The sequence below is a fragment of the Meles meles genome, chromosome 9 (genome assembly GCF_922984935.1).
Source record: "Meles meles chromosome 9, mMelMel3.1 paternal haplotype, whole genome shotgun sequence".
Taxonomy (NCBI): Eukaryota; Metazoa; Chordata; class Mammalia; order Carnivora; family Mustelidae; genus Meles; species Meles meles.
The window spans coordinates 39,538,924-39,557,920 of record NC_060074.1 but is presented as its reverse complement, the minus strand read 5'-3'; the positions used below and the strand labels follow the sequence as shown (position 1 = coordinate 39,557,920).

Sequence of the window (18,997 nt, the reverse complement as noted above, 5' to 3'; positions counted from 1 at the left end):
CTTCCGTTGTTCCCAGTGGCCACTGCTCTGAATTGACTGTCATCTCACTCTGCCTTAGCTGCTCAAGGACCCCCAGACTCTGGAGGGGGGCAGCGAAGTTGCGGGACAGACCCCAAGGCTTCAAGTCGCTCTGTGCCCTGCCCCTGCGCCTCTCCCATCACAGGTGAAACCAAGTGAAGCCATTTCTCAGAGACAAAGTGTTCCTGGGCATGGAGCCTCTGTTTCCCAAGATGCAGGCCTGGAAAGGGGCCAGGGCATCCCTCCTGTTCCCACTAACCGGGATTACCACTGGACAGAAGTGCAGTTGACTGGTTATGTTAGGTACTGAATCAAATTGAATAATTCTTGCTTTTAGAGTGGGGAAAATCAGAAGCAGTTTGTTCTGAGAGTATGGGCAGAGAAAGTTGTCCCCCTCAGGTCTGTGGTCCCCAACAGGAACAGGAGGACCCCACCCTCATTTGCCTGGCGCTCTACAAAGTCATCCCACACTTATCTCCCAAACCCATTTGCCAAGTCCAACTTTGTGTCTCTGGATAAAACACACTAATGAAACAGAATTCTTTTTTTTTTTTTTTTGTTCTATTTTGGTGACAAGAGAGATCCTTGATGGAAACTGGATCTGTAAGAAAAAAATAAGGATAGAGCCATTAGCTTGGACAACATTCCATGACCTTGAATTTTGGTGGCTTTCCAGTTTTACAACCCCATGGGTGAGGAGGGTTCAGCCGTTGAGGTCTTCTTGGGGAAAAATGAATTATATAGGATTCAAATTTCTTCCATTCTCTTACTAGTATCCTTTTTATCCGAACACAGGCTTAGAGCCTGGTGTTCCCCTTCAGGCTGTAACGCGCTTATGCAAAATGCCTGGCTCACCCTTGGCTCAGTCAACATTAGCGTCTTCTTTTCTCTCCCCACCCCCAGGGCCCCTAGCAGCTGCGGTGGAGCCTACCTCCTCCAAAACTGGGCCATGGCAGTGAATTTTACTGTGCTTGGTGCCCGAAAGGAGAGGGGAAGCAGCCCCTTGCTTTTGGTACCTCCTCATTTCCAGTGGGATTTCTAAGAGGCTTACCAAGCTTTAAGAAAGAAGGTTCTTGAAACACATTTTACCACAGAGGAGGTTTTGCCACTGCCCTTAGATGGTTCTTTAGGCTCTGGACTGAGAAGAACACTAAACTATTTCCCTTCCACAGGGTCTAATTGCTGAGCTTTTGGAACTCAGGATGTCCCAGTGCACCTCCCCCAGGCACACGCTGACTTTCACAAACCCTCAGGGGGCTTTCCAGGGTTCAAGCACTTGTCCAAGCCAACAGGTCTGGACATTGGAGTTCATCTGTCACTCTGCTACCGTATCACCTTCTAAAAGCACTCCTGCCTCTTGTTGGTGCTGCTGGCAGGGTTCCCACCTAGTTTGCTCTACTCCTTTGTGCAGCAAAGGGAAGCAACCTCAGCCCCAGACCTGGGGTAGAATATAGGGGGAGTTCTGGATTGGTCTAATGCAGTCAGGGTAATTCAACTCCCCTCTGCCATTAATTTGTTGAAGAAGACACATGAGACCCAATTCAGGGGTATGTCACCCCAATTAGAGGGCAGGTATACCAGGGGGAGGTGCTTCTGGGAAAAACTTAACTCAAGAAGAGACATAAGGAGGAGGGGGCCTTTTCCCTGACTTCTGAGGGTCAGGTATGAGGATGGAATTCTGGGAGCTCTTCTAGATGTCTGCCCATGAGGGGGAACGAGCCCCTCCTTTGCTGAGGGGTGTCAGAGCTGAAAGCCAGATTAGTCCCCAGGTCCCTGCTGACCCTGTTGAGTTAACCATCCATGTGCTGCTTCCCAAGTGTTCCCTGAGATAATCTCCCTGTTACCATTTTGCATTAGGTTTTCTTGAAATTTATAGCTCAAAAAAATCTAACCTACATTCTACTTATCAAGTCAAGTCTTAAAATGCCTCATGGCCTTTGGAAACCTACCCATTCGCACTTTCAGTTTTACAGCTGAATTAAGGGGAGAGAAGTCCGAGAGGAGCACTTTCCTGTTTACCAAGCACCTTAACCATTAGAGGTAGATATTTTTCATCCTGACCACAAGTGAAGGCATTCTTCTCAAGGGGCAGTGAAAGCTTTTTGCATCAGGAAGGATCAGCATTGAGGGCAATGGTCGGAAAATGCAGGATGTATAGGAAGTAGGAAGGGCAAGTCCAGGAAGCACCTGGGTCAGCCTATCCATCCCAGGAGGGGAAGAGGCTGTGAACCTGGGTGTGGGTGCAGGGCCCCCACTCTGTTCACTTTATAGATGAGGGTGGGTCCTGGCCACAGGATAGGGAAGCACATGTCTGTGTGTCTGCACTCTGTGAGGCACAGAAGAACAAACAGAAATGTAGTAGCAAGATCCTCACAATCAGGTCTCAGCCCTGCTCACCAGCGCCTTCCGCTGAGATTGTTGTCTCTTTGTGGCCTTTTTCTACCTGTGGTTACCACTTGTTGACCTGAAACCTACCTGCTCTTCCCTATCTCTGAGAACTTACTGGGACCCTGCATGCTTGCCTAGACCCAGAGCAAACCCACGGCAGGTGTCTTCTCCATTGGCACCTTCCTTCACTACCAGACTTCTAAATGGCATCTTCCTGGCCTTGGTTCCTGGCTCTCGGCTCTATTTAGGTCTTCTCCCTGAGTCATCTTAGCCACTGCCTGTGGCTGTAGATCTCAGCTCTTATGAATCACTCCCACGCTTAGAGCTAAGACCTGGCTTTTCCAGTGACTTCCATTTGTCCATCTGCTTCCGTGACATGTCTCTTTGGTAGTCCAATGCCTCAATAGTAACCACAGAATAGAACAGAACTCTCAATTTCCATACTCTCCTGTGCCTTTTGCCTCTGGCAATGGCACCCCAAGGAGTCAGCCTTGACGCTTCCCTTTCACTCATCGCTTCATCCAACCTATCAGCAAGACTTGCTGGCTCTGGATCCATAATGTCCCTGGTCATTTCCCCTCCATAGCCATCCCCTTGATCCAAGTGCCATCTTTGCCTGTCCAGCCCAGTGCAGATGATTCCCACTTGGTCCTCCTCCCCCTTCCCCATCCTCTATCCAACAGGCACTGCGATTGTTTTGAAATATTCGAAATGAAAACCAACAGCTTGAGAGACATCTAGAACATGAAATCTTCAAGGCTGTACCTGGCCTTGGTCTTCCCTGTGATGGCATCCTGACCACCAGAGCTCCAGCCATATTGGCCTCTTCTCTGTCCTGAAACATGTTTAGTTCCTTCCTGCCTAACTGTTGGATCTACTTTTCTGTCGGTAAGCACCCTCTTCCCCCAGATTTGCACTGTCTGGCTCCTTCTGCCCTATATGTCTCAGCTCAGAGAGGCCTTTGCAGACCAGCCTATTGCAAGCAACATCCCCTCCTGCTCACCCGCCTTTCTCTGCTCTTTATCAGATCTACTTTATATCTTTATTTCCTTGAAAACATTTGCCACCAAATCAAGTGATCTTGTTTATTCACTAAGCGGGTCAATTGTCAGTCTGTGCCCACTGGAATGCGGGCTCCCTGTGTTGGGGGGGGGATGGATCTTTTGTCTGTCTTGGTTTACTCCTATAGCACAGTGGGAGGGACCCAAGAAATTTAATGAATGAATGCATTATTTAACCAATGAACACACTCTCTTGTCATTTGGACTCTGCCTTCTAGCTTGGATGTCAGATAAGCCTTTGTCTCCATGGGAATTACTATCCCCTGCCCCCTTTTCCAGGTAGCCTTGGCCAGTCTAGATCCACAGACTTTACTGGACATCCAAGCCCAAAGCCCTTGCCTTGGCCTGTGGGTGGATGTGGCCAAATGTTTCCCGCTGTGTCATCGTGTCTCACAGTCCCCAGTGTGGTGTCGGGCACATGGTCAGTACTGACACGCGACGGCTGTGCTGACCCACTTGCCTATTTACAGGGGTTCCTGCGGGGAACCCCAGGGAGTCAGGGTGGGAGACACTATGGTTGACTAGTGTCCAGGAATTGTCACTGCAACTTCTAGGCTTCTAGAAAGTCCTCTCCTGACCCCTGCTGGTGGCACCATGATTAGACCTCAGCCTCCTAGTGTCCACTGAATGATGGGATAGGACACTGGAGCGCGGGCTCTGGCGGAAACAAGTCTGGGAAGCCAGGTCTTGCTGATGAGGTCAGTTAAAGCACATTTCAAGGGCCCCAGAGCCAACGAGCACTCCATTCCAGTGCTGGCACAGTAGTTTGACCAAAGCCGTGGGTCACACGGGGGAAAGGCCACCTCATCAGAATTGCCAGGCATGGGCTACGGGGCCTGGGAAGGAGCCTGTCTCAGGCGGCTCAGGGTGGGTGGCACACTCTCTCTCTCCCTCAAGGGACACGGGAGTGGTCACGGGACAGCTGTGGCTGGAGAAAAGAAGTCCACCCCTGGGAGGACGAGCCTGTCAGGCGGGAGTTCTGTCGCTGGGCTGGTTTTATCTGGCCTGGAGAAGGCAGGTCCCCAGGCCTGCCTCCAGGCAAGGGGCCCACCCTAAGAAGACATAAGGAGTCACCCTTCAGAGCAGAAGAAAGAGGTGAGTGGTGCCAAGTTCAGGCACAGCATGCAATGGTCAGTTTGTTAAGTGAGGCCACAGGCCACTTGAACCCTCACCCCCAACACACTCACAGCCTCAGTCTCTGGGGAATCTTGTTGGCTTTGCCACCGATTCACTCTCAGTGGCAGGGATGTGACCTACTCCAGGCCCTGGACGGGGTTCCGCTCTACTTCCCTCCTCCGTTTTCCCCCTTCCTACCCCCTTTACTCACCCTCCTTGCTGTCTATAAACATCTCCCTCCTCCCCTCATTGAGCCCCTCCATGCAGGGCCCCCGACACCACATTAAGTCACCAGGATCTCTGCCACTCATCTTTCAACCCTGGTTAAAGCAAAGACAGCGTCCCAGCGTGCAGCTGCTGGTCTTAGGGTCCAGCGCGTGTCCTTGGAACACACAGGGCACCGCCTTGAAAGCTGAGCCTTTCTTGGGCACCCTCCTCTGCTAGAAGTCCATGACATTTGGGATTCATATCTCCTGTGAGTCTTTTTATGGCAAGCAATAGGGTTTTCCATTTATGGCCAGACTTAAATTTGCCTTGAAAATAAATGCATGTAAGTTCAAAGAAAGCTAATTTTAAAAGGAGTAAGGCTATCGCAGGTGTCAAAGTCGGCCGAGTTCGGGGAACACTGAGTTTGGAGGCGGTGTTGATGACGCAGATGGGGCAGCAGCTGTGTGGAGGGCCTCATCTGGGTGGGGCACTCTGCTGAGTGTTTGACATGCTTGTTTTTCACCTACTCCCTCAACAACCCAGTGAGAGGGGTACGGTTATTACCCCCATTTAACAAGAAGATGATGGCAGGAGTTAAGGAAAACTTGCTCCAGGCCCTAGAGATCCTGGATGTGGGAGGGGAATCCGATCTCAGGCTTGCCTGCTGCCAGTGGCAGAACCCAAGGGGACACTGTGGCCCCTGTTGTAAGGAGCCTCTAGGACACAACGCTTTCGCTCAGGGCCATTCTTCAAACTGCTCACCACCACCTGGGACCCGGCCTGGCGAGTCTGAACATCCCCTCATTAAATCCTCAAATCCACTGCCCCTGGAGGTAGTTATTATTCCTCCTTCTTTAGCAAGGACATGCCTCTCATAGAAGTTAAGGGAGACATCCCCTAAGACCCAGCTACCGGGCCCCGACTCTGAAGCCTGCACCTTTCTGACCACTCCCACGATGGTCATAGCCATGAGACTGGCCAGCTGGCCAGCCCTGTCCTCTGAGCACCCTATCTCTGACTCCAACAATCTCAAGACAGAGGTCCCATGACCTTCCCGGTTTATAGACGGGGAAACTGAGGCCCTCAGCTACTCTGCTATTTCATGAAGCTTAAGGTGTTTTTATTCTTCCATGAAAGTTCCTTGATCAGGCGGCAGAGCCCCTGAGCAGATGGTGAGTTTCCTTTTTGGGTTGGGTTTCTGAGATGCTTTGAGCATCTGTTCCCACCACATGCCCTATTGTGGCCATTCCTCGTCCATTCCTATGGCTGTGGAGTCTGGTGGTGGGTTGAAGAGCTGCCATTACCAGCTGAACCTCCCCCCATTATTAGGCATTCACTGCCAGTGGATTTGACAATGGCAACAACCAGGGGCGCTCTTGGTGACCACCTGGATCCTCTTTCTGGGCACGTGCATCCATTCTCCTGTGAACTGTGAATGTTGGCTGCTAATCACTCCGAGCTGCCTCCTTCCCCAGGAACTTTCTCTCAAGAGGGCAAATGAGATCTGCTTTTCCCCAAAGACATACACTCCCCATCCTCACTCCTACTGCCAATTACTCAATGATGGAGGAGCACAGAAGGCCAAGCTTCTTGCTCCAAGGTGAGACCAGCTCTGTGGCTAATTCACATGCCAGATCTCCCCCAGGCTGAGGCTGGACTCCAGCCGAGACCTCACCTCCTCCTTGTCCTACTACTTCCTCTGTCCTCTCTCATCTCATTCACTCCTATTTTCCTTCATAAATCCTATGCACCAAATCCCTGTCTCAGGCTCTGCCCCTGGGAGCCTGGCCCAAGACAGGGGAGGAACGGAGATGCCATGTAAGGCATGCTCCCTGCCCTCAAGGACTGTGCAATGTAGTTGGAGAAACAGGCCATATAGGTGCCAAGAAATCACCCACAGTACAGGACAGAAAAGGCTGGAGAAAACAGAAAAGATGGGGAGATCACTGGAACTAGAGGGGCACGAGCTTATGGAAGAAATGGGACCAGGTCATGAAAGATAAGTAGCACTTCAGAAGGGAAAGTTCTCTCGGCAGAGAGAAAGTTCCAAGGGAAGTCCCGAAGAGAGGTGGGAACCTCTGTCCAACCTCTCCGGCTTCTTCCTGCCTGGGATCTGTGACTAGGGAACCTCCACCTCCCGGTGAATGTTGGGGGAACTCTGATTTGACAATCCCAATAATGGGTCTAGCATTTTCCAAGAGTGTCAGGGCTGCTTGAAAGAGCCATGTCAGATGACCCTAAGGCCAGGAAGTCATTCAGTTCTTAAGCTTTCCCTGAGAGGCTGGAGGCTTGATCTACCCATAAATTATTCCTCCTTTACTCCAGAAGGGACAGACACTCCCTCAGCCCTGCACTGCAGGCACGGTGACCCAGTGGGCTTGAGCATTACCTGTGCAAGGGGACGGAGGCACAAAAGGGGTACACGTACCTGCCGGACCGTGGACCTGGGGGGTTGCTCACAAGGATTCAGTGGTGTAATAGGCAGCTCCTAGGGCCCCCAGAACCACAGCAGCAGTCCCGAGAGCTTGGAGCACGCGAATTACGATGAGTGGAGTGTTTTCTTGTAGGTTTTCTGTAGAGCAAAGCAGAAAGCCCACAGGTTGGGGGAATCTGGACTCTAGTGCCTGTCCACAGACAGGGGAGGCAGAAACTGTAGGACCCCCTCAGCATTTCAGAAATGCCCATCTCCCCACTACTGATGCTACTCCCAAGGGAATATAGCTCTGTCCACCTCCGTCCGGTGACTCCCAGCCACAGGACCCCCACCTCCGAGGACGGGCAAGCCTGGGATGCCAGCTCCGGGGGACACTCAGGAAGCAGGATATGAAGGCAGGGAAGGCTGTGGTGTGCAAGCCCGAGCTAAACATCTCACACCCAGTGTCTTCCTTCAGCCTCACAACAACCCCGTGAAGTAGGTTCTATCATGGGGCTCAATTTTGGAGAATCATCATCTCAGGAAACCCCATGGGATGCCCACCACACAGGCAAGGAAGATGGACCATCGTGCCAGGGACTGTGAGGAAGACTTTTCCAAAAGGCAATATTCATTTGGACAATAATCCTGCTGAAGTAGGGAATCTTATTTGACGTTAGTGTGTATTTAAAGCCAAGATCCAATATTCGGCTCCACTGAGAAATGTAAAGAATATGGAAGCTGATGGTGTGATTTGAGTGGAATTGAGACTAGAGGTCTCACTGGGGCCAGGCAGCATCTCTGCCCTTCCCCCTCCCTCCCCTAATGGGGAACCGCCTTGCTTTCACCTTTCCCTCCACCTTTTCACAGTAAGCCAAGGGAAGATCCCAAGACCCTTCTAGACTCAGCGCAGATAGATACCATGGACACTATAAAGTCTCTGTGTACCCCAACTTTGGAGGGAGCTCCCCTTTTTTCTGAAGCTCTTTGAATTTCTACGAAGCAGGGGTCACTTCTGGGCTTCCATCTTAGTTTCTGAATGTACATAGCTCACCTTGCCACATAGACTGCACGATTTTTAAAGGGTCAAGTTCCCTGTTCTGGTTTTCCTCACAGTACCTAGTATTCTATGCCCAGGAGGGGTTCCCACTTGTTGGTTTTAAAGTGACATGAAATCCATGGCATGGCTCCACAGATGGACAGATGGACAGAAATACTAAGTGCGTGGGAGGAAAATCAGTAGAGGTGAGCGGCGGGCAGGTCTTTCCTTGATGGGACTTACCAGACTGTAGAGTATTTTTAGCTTTACACATGTTCTCTCAACACACTGGGGTAACTGTTTGCTTCTCTCATGTCTGAGAGGTGATGATTTTCAGGGATGGACAGGAGAGGGGATTTGGTGGGGGAGGGAGCAGGAAGAGGAGCAGGAAGAGAGTGAGGCATGGGTTCTGCTCCTGGAGTAGGGGTCTGAGATCCCCAGGTGGGAAGTCTATTCATGGACATTGGTGAGACCTTTGAGTATAGGTATAGCTACTCTGGGGCCCAGCGCTGGGGACAGAGGGAGGCACATAGACTTGCGCTACTAGGAAAGTGGACTGACATCTTTAGTTCCCTTTTCTGCACAGGGGTCTTCCTGTGAGTGGAAGCAGCAGCCACCAGGTGGCTTTCTCCTGATGGCTTCGTGGGAGAAGAAAGGAAGGGCAGGAACCTCGGAAGATGCTGTGGGAGCCTGGGGGCGTGTCCCCTGTGGAGACTGTCAGAAATGACGTGAAACGTGAAACCCTCTGAATGGGGTGGAGGTCTTGCTCTTACCAACCGGCCATGTGAGTTCCAATCAGTATTTATCACTGAATTCTGGGGGAAATTCATAAGCAGGTCAAGAATCTGAAGATCTCAGGTATGGTGTGGGCCACAGAAGGAGGCCGGTGGCCCAACAGAGCACTGAATCACAGTGCTCTGAGTGACAGGAAATTTTCTAAGGGCTGCGAGGGAGTGTGCTCTGAGGAAGAAGGGGGCCCATGGAGAAAAGAACCACGAGCCTCCTAAAGAAGTCATTTCCGGTAAGGAAGAAAACTGGCCCCTCTTTGTGCAGATGGGGGACCCCTGGGCGTGGATCTGGTCAGAAAGGGCAGGGCGCCAAACCCCAGGAAGTGGCCACCCTGGAGAGTCTTCCTTTCCGCCTGGGATTCTCAAGAAGGAGTTACAACATGGCAGCTAATAGGGTCCAGGACAGAGCCAGGCCCTGGGACCCGAGTGCCCTGAGGGTCCAGCCCCCCACGCGCTCCAGAACCTGTAGAAAGTGAGGAGGCTTGGGGATCCTCTCCCTGGCATGGTGGGCCAGACCCGAGGAAGGAGGACATCAAAGATGCGGCTGTGACACAGGCCCAGACGACGCCAGCAAGCAGAGCTGCCGGGGCAAGTGGAACAGGAACAGAAGGCCCGCGGGCCCGCACGAGTCACAGTCCCTGGATGGACAGAGAAGGAGAGAGATGAGGGACCCCTGACTCTAGGAGGCATGGGAGAGCTAGGGAGACAAGGGAGGGAAGACTAGCAGGGGAACCTGTTTTTTTTAGAATCTGGAGCTCCCCCGGCCATTTTGAAATAATGGTGCTATTATTTTTTATTCTCAGTTTATAAACAGGGAAACTGAGGCTCCAAGATTAGATGGGATGTGGCCTTGTAACACAGAGATCGGAAAAAGCGGGTTTCAGCTCAGGGCTTCTAACTCGTCTGGTGCTCCAGCCATGGAATTCGGAGAAAATGACAGCGGTAGAAGAGTGGCCCTGAGACTCCACTGGAACACAGTCTCTTCTTCTGGAGTTTGTTGACTGATCCAGAAGACAGTGCTGCTCCAATTTACAGTCCTTGAAACACTTTCCCAGACTTCTCTCCCATTTGTCCTCTGCTGAGGATGCCAGGAGTCCTCAGATATGGCGCTGTCCACTGTTACACACAGGAGGACTTCCGGCGGACAGTTTCCTCCTCCTGGCTTGGGTCCTGGCTTCTTCACACAGCTACACGTTCTTCCAACATAAGCTCCCCAAAGCCAGTGATCAATGGGAGAGACAACACACACTTCCTCCTTAGACCTGCCTACCACAGTTATTTTTTTGGAATGGAGAAGGAAGGGATTCTAAAAGGCAAGCCTTATCTTTTTTCTTTGTTAATTTTTTAAATAGACATTTAATTTCTGTGTCATAATATTTATTCTTTAAAGTGTTCAGTGGTTTTTGGTATATTAACAAAGATGTAAACCCATCATTACTGCCTAATTCCAGAACATTTTCATCTTGTGCTCCAAGGAAACCCCATGGCCATTTGTGGTCACTATCTTTCCCCACCTCCCCCAAGTTCCGGTCAATGGATTTGCCTGTTCTGCACATTTCATAAATGGAATCATGTACAACATGTGGGGTTTGGAGGGCTAGCTTCTTTCACTTAGCCCAATGTGTCTCAGGCTCATCCATGTTGTAGCACGTGTCAGTGGTGCCAAATAGGATTTCATTGTATGGACGTACCACATGCTGTTTATCCATTCATCAGATTGTTGATATTGAGTTTGTCCCACTTCTACCATTAATTAAAGTCTCTGTGAACATTCATGTGCATGTTTTTGTATGGATGTTCTATTTTTAATTCTCTTGGGTTTGTCCCCAGGAGTGGAATTGCTGGGTCATACAGTGACTTCACGTTTGACCCTTTGAGGAACTGTCAGATTGTTTTCCACAGCAGCTGCACCATTCTGTGTTCCCTCCAGTCATGGACGTGGGTTTCATTTAGATTTTAGGGGCACCTGGGTGGCTCGGTTGGTTGAACGCCTGACTTGATTTTGGCTCAGGTCATGATCTCAGGGTCGTGGAATCAGGCCCCATGTCGGGCTCTGTGCTTGACTCGGAATCTGCTTGAGATTCTCCCACTTACTTCCTCTCCCTCTGGCCTTCCCACCTCAAATAAATAAATAAAAAAATATCCTTTAAAAAATAATTTGGATTTCAGAAAATGGCGCCCTTACGTACAGGCCCTCATCTCTTATCATCCACCTTTTTTCGCACTCTGGCTTGAAGGAATAAAATTCCACTGGCAGAAAAGTGCAGGGTGTCCACTGTAACCACGGGCAGGCCACCCCTATCACCTGCATGGCCTTCTCAATAAGCAGAATTCCTCCCCAGGGGTGAGCCACACACATTCCTCAAAAGATGTGGGGATGGAACATTTTGCTTTCTACAGATATCAGTTCTGAAGGCCATAATCCAGAAATGTTTCCACCAGTGGTTGATGATCACAATATATGCAATATGTAACACTCAAAACCATTTCTACAGGAGCGCCTGGGTGGCTCAGTGGATTAAGCCTCTGCCTTCGGCTCAGGTCATGGTCTCAGGGTCCTGGGATCGAGCCCCGCATCAGGGTCTCTGCTCAGCAGGGAGCCTCCTTCCCCCTCTCTCTCTGCCTGCCTCCCTGCCTACTTGTGATCTCTCTCTCTCTCTCTGTCAAATGAATAAATAAAATCTTAAAAAAATTTGTTCTACATATTAAGAATGGGTTGGTTCTTAGCCACTGAAATACCATTGTCCACGCAATTGCTTGGGGCTAGCTCTCTCACTCACACCTCACTTGTAGTTTATATCCACACCATCCCTGAGGAATAAGCTGTGACCCAGAGAGTGTGGCTTATTATTCGGGACCATAAAGCCACTGGCACTGGCTCATGGTGAAGCCAAAAGAAGCTCAGAGAAGAGTGTTCTTCCTTCAGGGGAAACTTGAGACTCTTGGGACCAGAAGGTCAATGCTGCAGTTAAGAGTGAGGATTATAGAGTCAGAATCGATGGAGGTCCCCCTCTTGGTGTTACCAGTGCCTGCTTGAGAGTGTGTTGTTTGATTTCTTTGAGCCTCAGTTTCCCCATCTATGAAAGGGAGACCGTGATGATAATACCTCCTTTATAGGACTGTTAAATGGGAAGATTCACACTGACAGCTGAGCTGAATGCTAGGTACATGGTAAATGCTTGGGGGTAATTTTTAGTTTGTTACTACCATTATTATTATTATTAGAAGTAGTAATATTAACCAGCCTGTCTCCCCAGCTCCACTTAATTCCCTCTACACAATCCAATGCTCAGTCAGATTCTGGCTACCCAAGAAGATGGAGGGCCACTTTTCCTAGACAGACATTCCATTTTCAGACAGAACTAATTGTTGTAAATGTCTTCATGTTGAGCAGAAATCTGCCTGTTTCTAGTATCTTCCACGGGTAAGGTAACTAGATTTAGCAGATAAAAATACAAAATGCCCATGCAATATCTGGGACTAAAAAATTATTTGATGTTTATCTGAAATTCAAATTTAACCAGGCGTCCTGTGTTTTATCTGGCAACCCTGAGTCAGACCTCTGAAGCTAACAAAGAAGTCTATTCACATCTTTTACTTGACAGATTCCCTCCAATTCCTTCAACCAAATCTCATACATTACATGGTTCTTGCTTTCCCACCCCCTCAAACCCCATTGTCTTTTTTGAACTAGATTGCTAGGCATCTTTCACAGCACACACAGAGTATGAATGAACACTTCCCTTGTCTTAAACCATATACTTCTATTAACACATCCTTGGTTTTTATTTTTGAGCAGCCACATGGCACTTCTGACTCCTAATAAGATAGTATCACACAGGAGCCAAGCACAATGTTGATTGATATGTATGTGTGGCTGCCTTCACCGAGACCCAGGGTGGTGAGGACTGGCAAAATCCAGGAATCCTGAAATCCTAGGTAACAACAAAACCCCAAACCCTCACACTTCACCAGCACGTTCCAGAATACACGTCAACCATGCACGATTACCCGAAATGAACCCGCCTCCCGGGGACCCTAGGAGTCCACCAGCAGGAAAGCTAGATGTTCTTGAGTTAGAAGCCTGCCCACCTGTTTTCCTGGATCGAGAGGATGCTTTTGTGTTAGTGTCCTGAGGTAACAGGCCCCGGGCGGAGGAGTTGGTTTCGGGAGCTGGAAGAGCCTGGGGCGCAGATTGTCGGGGGGTGCTTACGGAGCTGGGCTGGGGGGTAGATCTGGGGCTGGCCGGCTGCGGGGTGGAGGCGGGGCTGGGCTGCTGCGGGGTGGAGGCGGGGCTGGGCTGCTGCGGGGTGGAGGCGGGGCTAGGCGGCTGCGGGGTCGAGGCGGGGCTGGGCTGCTGAGGGGTGGAGGCCGGGCTGGGCTGTTGCGGGCTGGATCTGGGACTGGGCTGTTGCGGAGTAGATGCCGGGCTGGGCTGCTGCGGGGTGGACTCGGAGCTGGTGCGCTGGGAGGTGGAACCATGGCGTCTGGATTCCGGCTTCTTCCTTTTGCCCTTCCTCATGGTGGGTTCTCTTCACCTAAACGTGGACCTACATGGAGCTGCCTAATCTTCCGGCTCCCTCCTGGAGGGGCCGTTTGCCCCTGCCCTGGGGGAAGGCTCTGGCCTGGGGGGGGACCTAAGCCCCGCAGAGAACAGTCACCTCCACCCATCCTGTGAGGTCACAAACCCAGGGTGGTTCCTATGGCAGGGCTCTGGGGACAGTCTTCTCTGCCTACGCCAGCCTGCTGTCCTCCCTCCTCCCCAGCAACCGGAATGGGCAGAAGTTCCTTAGGGACCTGGGTCAGCCTGGCTACGGGAACAGGGACATCCTGGACCCCCCAAGATGTTGCGACCAGAGGGCCTCCTTTAGGCACCTCTCCGCTGGTGCGCTCCTGGGTCCCTAAGCGCTCTCTGTTCGCTTTTAGACCCCCCTGAGACGCTCAGCTCTGCCATTGGTTTCCATAACCCAAAACAAACTACTTCACTATGCATCCTGTGAGTTTTAATTTTACTGAAGATTTGGGGGTCCACGGGAGGTCCGCAGGCTTCTCCCATCTCAGCTGTTCCCTCCCCATCCAGATCTTAAAGTAGCTTCTCCCTTCTTCCAAAACGTGGCCTTCCCACTGTAGGAAGGGCTGGGGATCCGCAACTTGGATAGGAACCTCGCTTTTGCAAAAGAATTTCCCCTATAAGACATCACAGTTTGGAAAACTACACTTTCTTTGAACTCAGTCGCAGCAACGATGGACTACCTCTCAAACCCCAACTCGTCGGGTCAATTAGGAGACTATGAATATTACTTCAAGGTAAAAATATGATTTTCCTTTCAAGATGGAAGCGGAGAAGGTGTTTTTAAAAGACAAGCCTAAGCTTCGCGCTGTGACCGCAACACAGAATGTGCTCACCTTAGAAGACTCTACCTCTGCCATAAAATGCATCAAAAGGTGGGTGAGTATTCAGCAGCGAACCCCATGTTCTTGGGGGTGGGGGGGTGTGATGCCCTTGGCCAAGAATAGGTTTTAGGGCAGACATTGCTAGAAGGCACATCCATGCAAGGCCAGACCCGATGTGAAATGTGAAATGACAGAAAGTATTTTGTGATTCTAGATCCTGAAAAGACCGTAATGATTCTCTTTTTCGCAGAAGATAAACTGAGGGAAACTTAGGGAAATTAAATCACCTTCCAAGATCACACAGCTAGTTGGAAGCATTGACAGGGCGAAGTTCCCATTTCATTTCATGATTCTAGAAGGCAATAGGGAATGAGATCATTATACAGGCCTTAAAAGTCAATGGGTTAGAAAGATCCCTTGAGTGAGAAAACTGAATTCTTTAAAAAAAAAAAAGGCACCAAGGATTAGAAGTGGAAGATCCCTCAGATCAATAAAGTCAGATTGGATTTGGTTGACCATCAGCACAAAGAAGTTCAAGGAGCAGCTGAGTCTACAAGAAGGTGGTAATTCTCTAAAGTCAAGAGCAATGGATCCCTCTGGGGGAGTCAATTTAGAATCAGAAAGACTGGAAACCCGGGTCAGGGACCCTTTCCAGATTTAGCAGACAGGTCGGGAACTCCAAAGGCATTTATCTCTGCAAAATTAGATCTCCAGACACCAGTGGGCTTTTGCCTGGGGCTTCAACCTGATTTAAATCAGGGATTCTCAACCTCAGCTCTACTGACATTTGAGGCCAGATAAATCTTTGCTGTTTGAGCCGGATGATTCTCCTGTGTATTGTAGGAAGTTTACCGGCAGCCCTGGCGTCTGCCACGAGATGCCGGTAGCAACTGCTTCCCCCAACAAAAGATGTCTATAGACAATGCTAAATACCTCCGTGTGTGTGTGTGTGTGAGAGAGAGAGAGAGAGAGAGAATTGCCCCTGGTTGAGAACCCCTGTTTTAAATGAATTAGATAAGGGACGAACACGCATGGGTAATCTTTCCTGGTAGAGATGAAAGAAGTGTGTCATTTCACACCAAGGAGCCAAATGGCACAGAAAACAGGTCTCTCTTCCTGAGGAGAGTGATGGAGAAAACACAGAAGCTCAGGCTTCGGGAGGAGTGGAGAATTTTTTTTCTACGGCAGTGGAGAAAAACATGGGTGGGTTCTTTCATAAGGTTGGTCCCAAGAAGCAGGGAGACGGCACTCGTGGAGTGAGAGGTTGGCCCAGAGGGATGAGGAAGAACGGCACTGTGATACTTTGCCAGAAGGTCTTCCTTGGCCCCCACTGCCTTCCCGCTGGAGCACAAGTTCCCGGCTGGAAGTCTGAGTTCTCTATAACACGGTCACAGACCAGCATCCCAGGTGCACTGACCACCTCTCTGCTACCTTTTCTAGCTCTTGCCAGCTGTGAGAGTGGAGGCTTGCTTTCCTTCATCTGTGAAAGCCCTTCCCCTCTCTCAGGCCCCTCCCTCTCTGTCAAGACACTTCCCATCATCAGGTTCCGCCCCAAGTGGACCCGTCTCCTCGAGGTCCCCAACTGGAAGTGACCCTTCCCTCCCTGAGTCCCAGATCACATACTGCACGGTGTTAGAGTGATGGGTCTCCTGTCTTCCCTCAAGTTCCCTACTCCCAGGCTGGGAGTACCCTGGAGGGCCCGAGTCCAGAGAAGAAGCTCAACACCAGGTTCTCGAAGGCGAGAGTAGGAGGGGAAAGAAAGCAGGAAACCACCGAAGGCAGGGTGAGCATGGAATGTGGGGGCCAACAGACTGCATCATGAAGGGGTTAATTTCCTATGATGGGCTGGGGTTTTCTGGCCTTGCCTGAGGATCTCGGAACAGTCCACAGGCAAGGGGGGCTCCCACTTGACCTGGCAGCCACGGGACAATCTCGTGCACTATTTGGCAAAGTGAGAAGATGGAGTCTAGGGGGAGGCGAAGTGAGGATGAGGTTCTGAGGGTGTGAACATCCACACCCGGTGCTTCCAGCCCTCTGGCTGCTTCTAGGGCACTAAGAGCAAGCATGTCAGCATTTGCCCCGAAGCTCGCATGTTACGGTTGGGTGACACCTCAGACACCAGCTGGCCCTTGGCTCCCACCTGTGAGGAATGGGAGCTAGTCCTCCAAGGGGACAACCTGCTCTGGTCACCAGTAGGAGGGTGGCTGAGCTTTGAGAGAGCGACTGGGTATTGGAACTCCCCGTCCCAGGCGCTTCCTTCCCTGCTGCCGCCTGCCTCAGGAGAGTACTTCCCGGAGACAGAGGGCACCTGCTGCTCATTCCAGAGCTCAGTGTCCAAGGCCCTGGATCCTCCCGGCCCATAGGCCTGGTTTCCTTGATAGGCACATATTCAAGAGCGGAGCAGGAATCCCGACCCATCACCTCCTCCAAAGCTTAGCTGTGAGGAGGAGACATGAAAAGCCCTTAGGACAGTGCCTTCTGCACACCAGGCATGGTTTTCTTGTCAATTATGCTTCCCTTGGAGGAGAAGCTTCCAGAACCAATCAAGGAGTAAGTGGATGTGGAGAGGCCCGGGTGTGATCCAGAGTGCAGGGGGAGAAAGGGGCTGGGTGGATGGGTGGAAAGTGTTTAACTCTACAAATTCAGTAAATGTGAATACTTTTGACCAGAGATTGCCCCAGCGAGCACACCTGGGCTGAGAAATCTAATGAATCTTCACCCAAACCGGTGTTAAGTGGAGGCTTTAGGAGCGGGTCCGTGACATGGGGGATGTGTCCACTCCCCGGACCAGGACCGGGTCCGTCCTTGCAATTTCCACGCCCTCCGCCCCGACCCCTGCCCGCTGTCGGGACCCTCACCATCCGTCTGGGTCTCCTGATCCACGAGGAGGACGCTGCCCCGTGCCCTGGCATTGTGCCTTGGGCTGCCGGCGGGCTGGATGTCCAGGGCGCAGTCTGAGCCGCTGGGACGGAAGACGGCCGTGTGCACCTCCACCGAGGGGCTGTGCGGCGCGAAGGCGCTGCAGAGCAGGGTCTCCATGCGGCGGCGCGCCTCGGCCTCCTCTTCCGGCTGCGGCTGCACTATGATCCCGACGAGCGCGGCGGGCGGCTGGCGGTGCCGCGCGTGCACCTGCTGCAGGAGCAGCTGCAGCCGCGGCAAGTTGGAGCGCAGCGCCGACGCGCGACACAGCATCAGGAGCAGCTGGGGGCTGCGCTGGGGCGCGGGGCAGGGCACCCGGCCTCCCGACGCCGGCTCCTCCGCCGCCTCGCGGCAGGTCTCAGACCCAGCCCGAGCCGCCCCGCACTCGCACGGGTCCGTGGCCTTGCCCCTGTCGCATGGCCTCTCTTTGGCGCAGCGCCTGGACTTGGGGGCCGGGCAGTCGGTGCCGTCCCACCAGCTGTCGCCGGGACGCTTGCGCTGCCGGGTGGCGCAGCTGCTGTGGTAGCTCGCGGCTCGAGTGGACGAGGGCCCGGCGCAGTGATCGTCCGGAGTCTGCTCCAGAACGTCCTGCACGGTCAGGCAGTCCTCATCCCGCTTCCAGAGCTCGCCGAACAGCAGTATCTGGCCGTGGCCCTCGACGGGCTGAGCCCGAGCCTGTTGCTGAGACTCTGCCTTCCTGTCCTGCGGGGCCCTGGAGGGCCCGGCCCCAGGCTCCATGCCCGGTCCGGCTCTCTTGTCCCTCTGGGCCAGGGCGTCTGTTTGCCACGGGACAAGCCGCCCTTCCCTGGAGCATGTCACAATACCCCTGCGCCCTACCTCTTCCTGTCCTGACCCAGGGTCTCCGCCCTCTATTTTTTGGAAATCTTCCAATGTAGGGAAGTCGCTGCTGCTCGCCGCAGAAATGCCAGCTGTGTTCAGTTTCTTTTGTCATTTTGTGTGTCTTCGGTGTCAACAGGGGAAATCCTTTTATCTTGGGGATGGACCATTATGCCCAAGCCTCCAAGTAAAACAGATTTTCCTGCACCTCACAGGTACTTAAAAAGCAGTGGAAAAAAAAAAAAGATAATAAAAGGCAGTGGATCCTGGTGCTCACTGCACCTGGGACACCTGAAAAGCGGTAAAGAACAGAGCCTGGGCTACTTGCTGGATGAACTGGGAGCCAGAGTCCTGGTTCCTGCCTGAACTGGCTGGGTCTGCAGATGGCTCGGGGTCCCCTTCCTTCTTTTATGGGTATGTATTTGAAAAATACAGTCTTTTCCTCCTGTATTTCTCCTTCGCTCTTTACACAGAACTGTACTTTGCCATTTCTGGTCACCAAATATGTGTGTGTGTTCCCCACACCGAGCAATTTTGTGACACCAGCTGGGTGTCCTACAGTTTAACTAAGTTCTGACACCGTCTTCCTAGGGATAGCATCAGATCCTCAGATCAAGGGTGGTGTCCCGAAAGACTGCCCCCCACCTTCAGATGCCAATTACAAGTCCAGGTTGTTACCCCTGCTTCTGAGCAATTGGCTGTAAATCTGAGATTCCCACAGTCCCCTCCTCAGGTTCAATTGATTTGCTATGAATGGCTCACAGAACTCAGGAAAATAGTTTACTTACTGTTGACCAGTTTATTATAAAAGGATATA

General features: G+C 51.7%; 1 protein-coding gene across 2 annotated transcripts; it reads right to left on the bottom strand.

Annotated features, from left to right (window-relative positions):
• Positions 1 to 375: 375 nt before the first annotated feature.
• On the bottom strand, positions 376 to 18,156 carry SPATA3 (spermatogenesis associated 3). 2 transcript variants are annotated; one of them, XM_046018075.1, is made up of 4 exons: positions 17,283 to 18,156; positions 9,494 to 9,668; positions 7,219 to 7,362; positions 376 to 619 (listed from the first exon to the last, which is right to left on the bottom strand). In XM_046018075.1, the coding sequence occupies exons 1-3, from the start codon at positions 18,079 to 18,081 to the stop codon at positions 7,257 to 7,259; spliced, it is 1,080 nt and encodes a 359-aa protein (XP_045874031.1). In that variant the 5' UTR covers positions 18,082 to 18,156; the 3' UTR covers positions 376 to 619; positions 7,219 to 7,256. The 2 variants fall into 2 exon arrangements, with proteins under 2 accessions (XP_045874031.1, XP_045874032.1); XM_046018076.1 differs by lacking the exon at positions 9,494 to 9,668.
• Positions 18,157 to 18,997: the final 841 nt, after the last annotated feature.

Coding starts and splice junctions, on each gene's coding strand:
- SPATA3 (XM_046018075.1), bottom strand. CDS start 18,081: ATGGAGCCTGGGGCCGGGCCCTCCAGGGCCCCGCAGGACAGGAAGGCA. Junction 9,669..17,282: donor TCAGGAGACCCAGACGGATG/GTGAGGGTCCCG, acceptor CTGTCCATCCAG/GGACTGTGACTCGTGCGGGC. Junction 7,363..9,493: donor AGCCTCCTCACTTTCTACAG/GTTCTGGAGCGC, acceptor TTTGCTCTACAG/AAAACCTACAAGAAAACACT.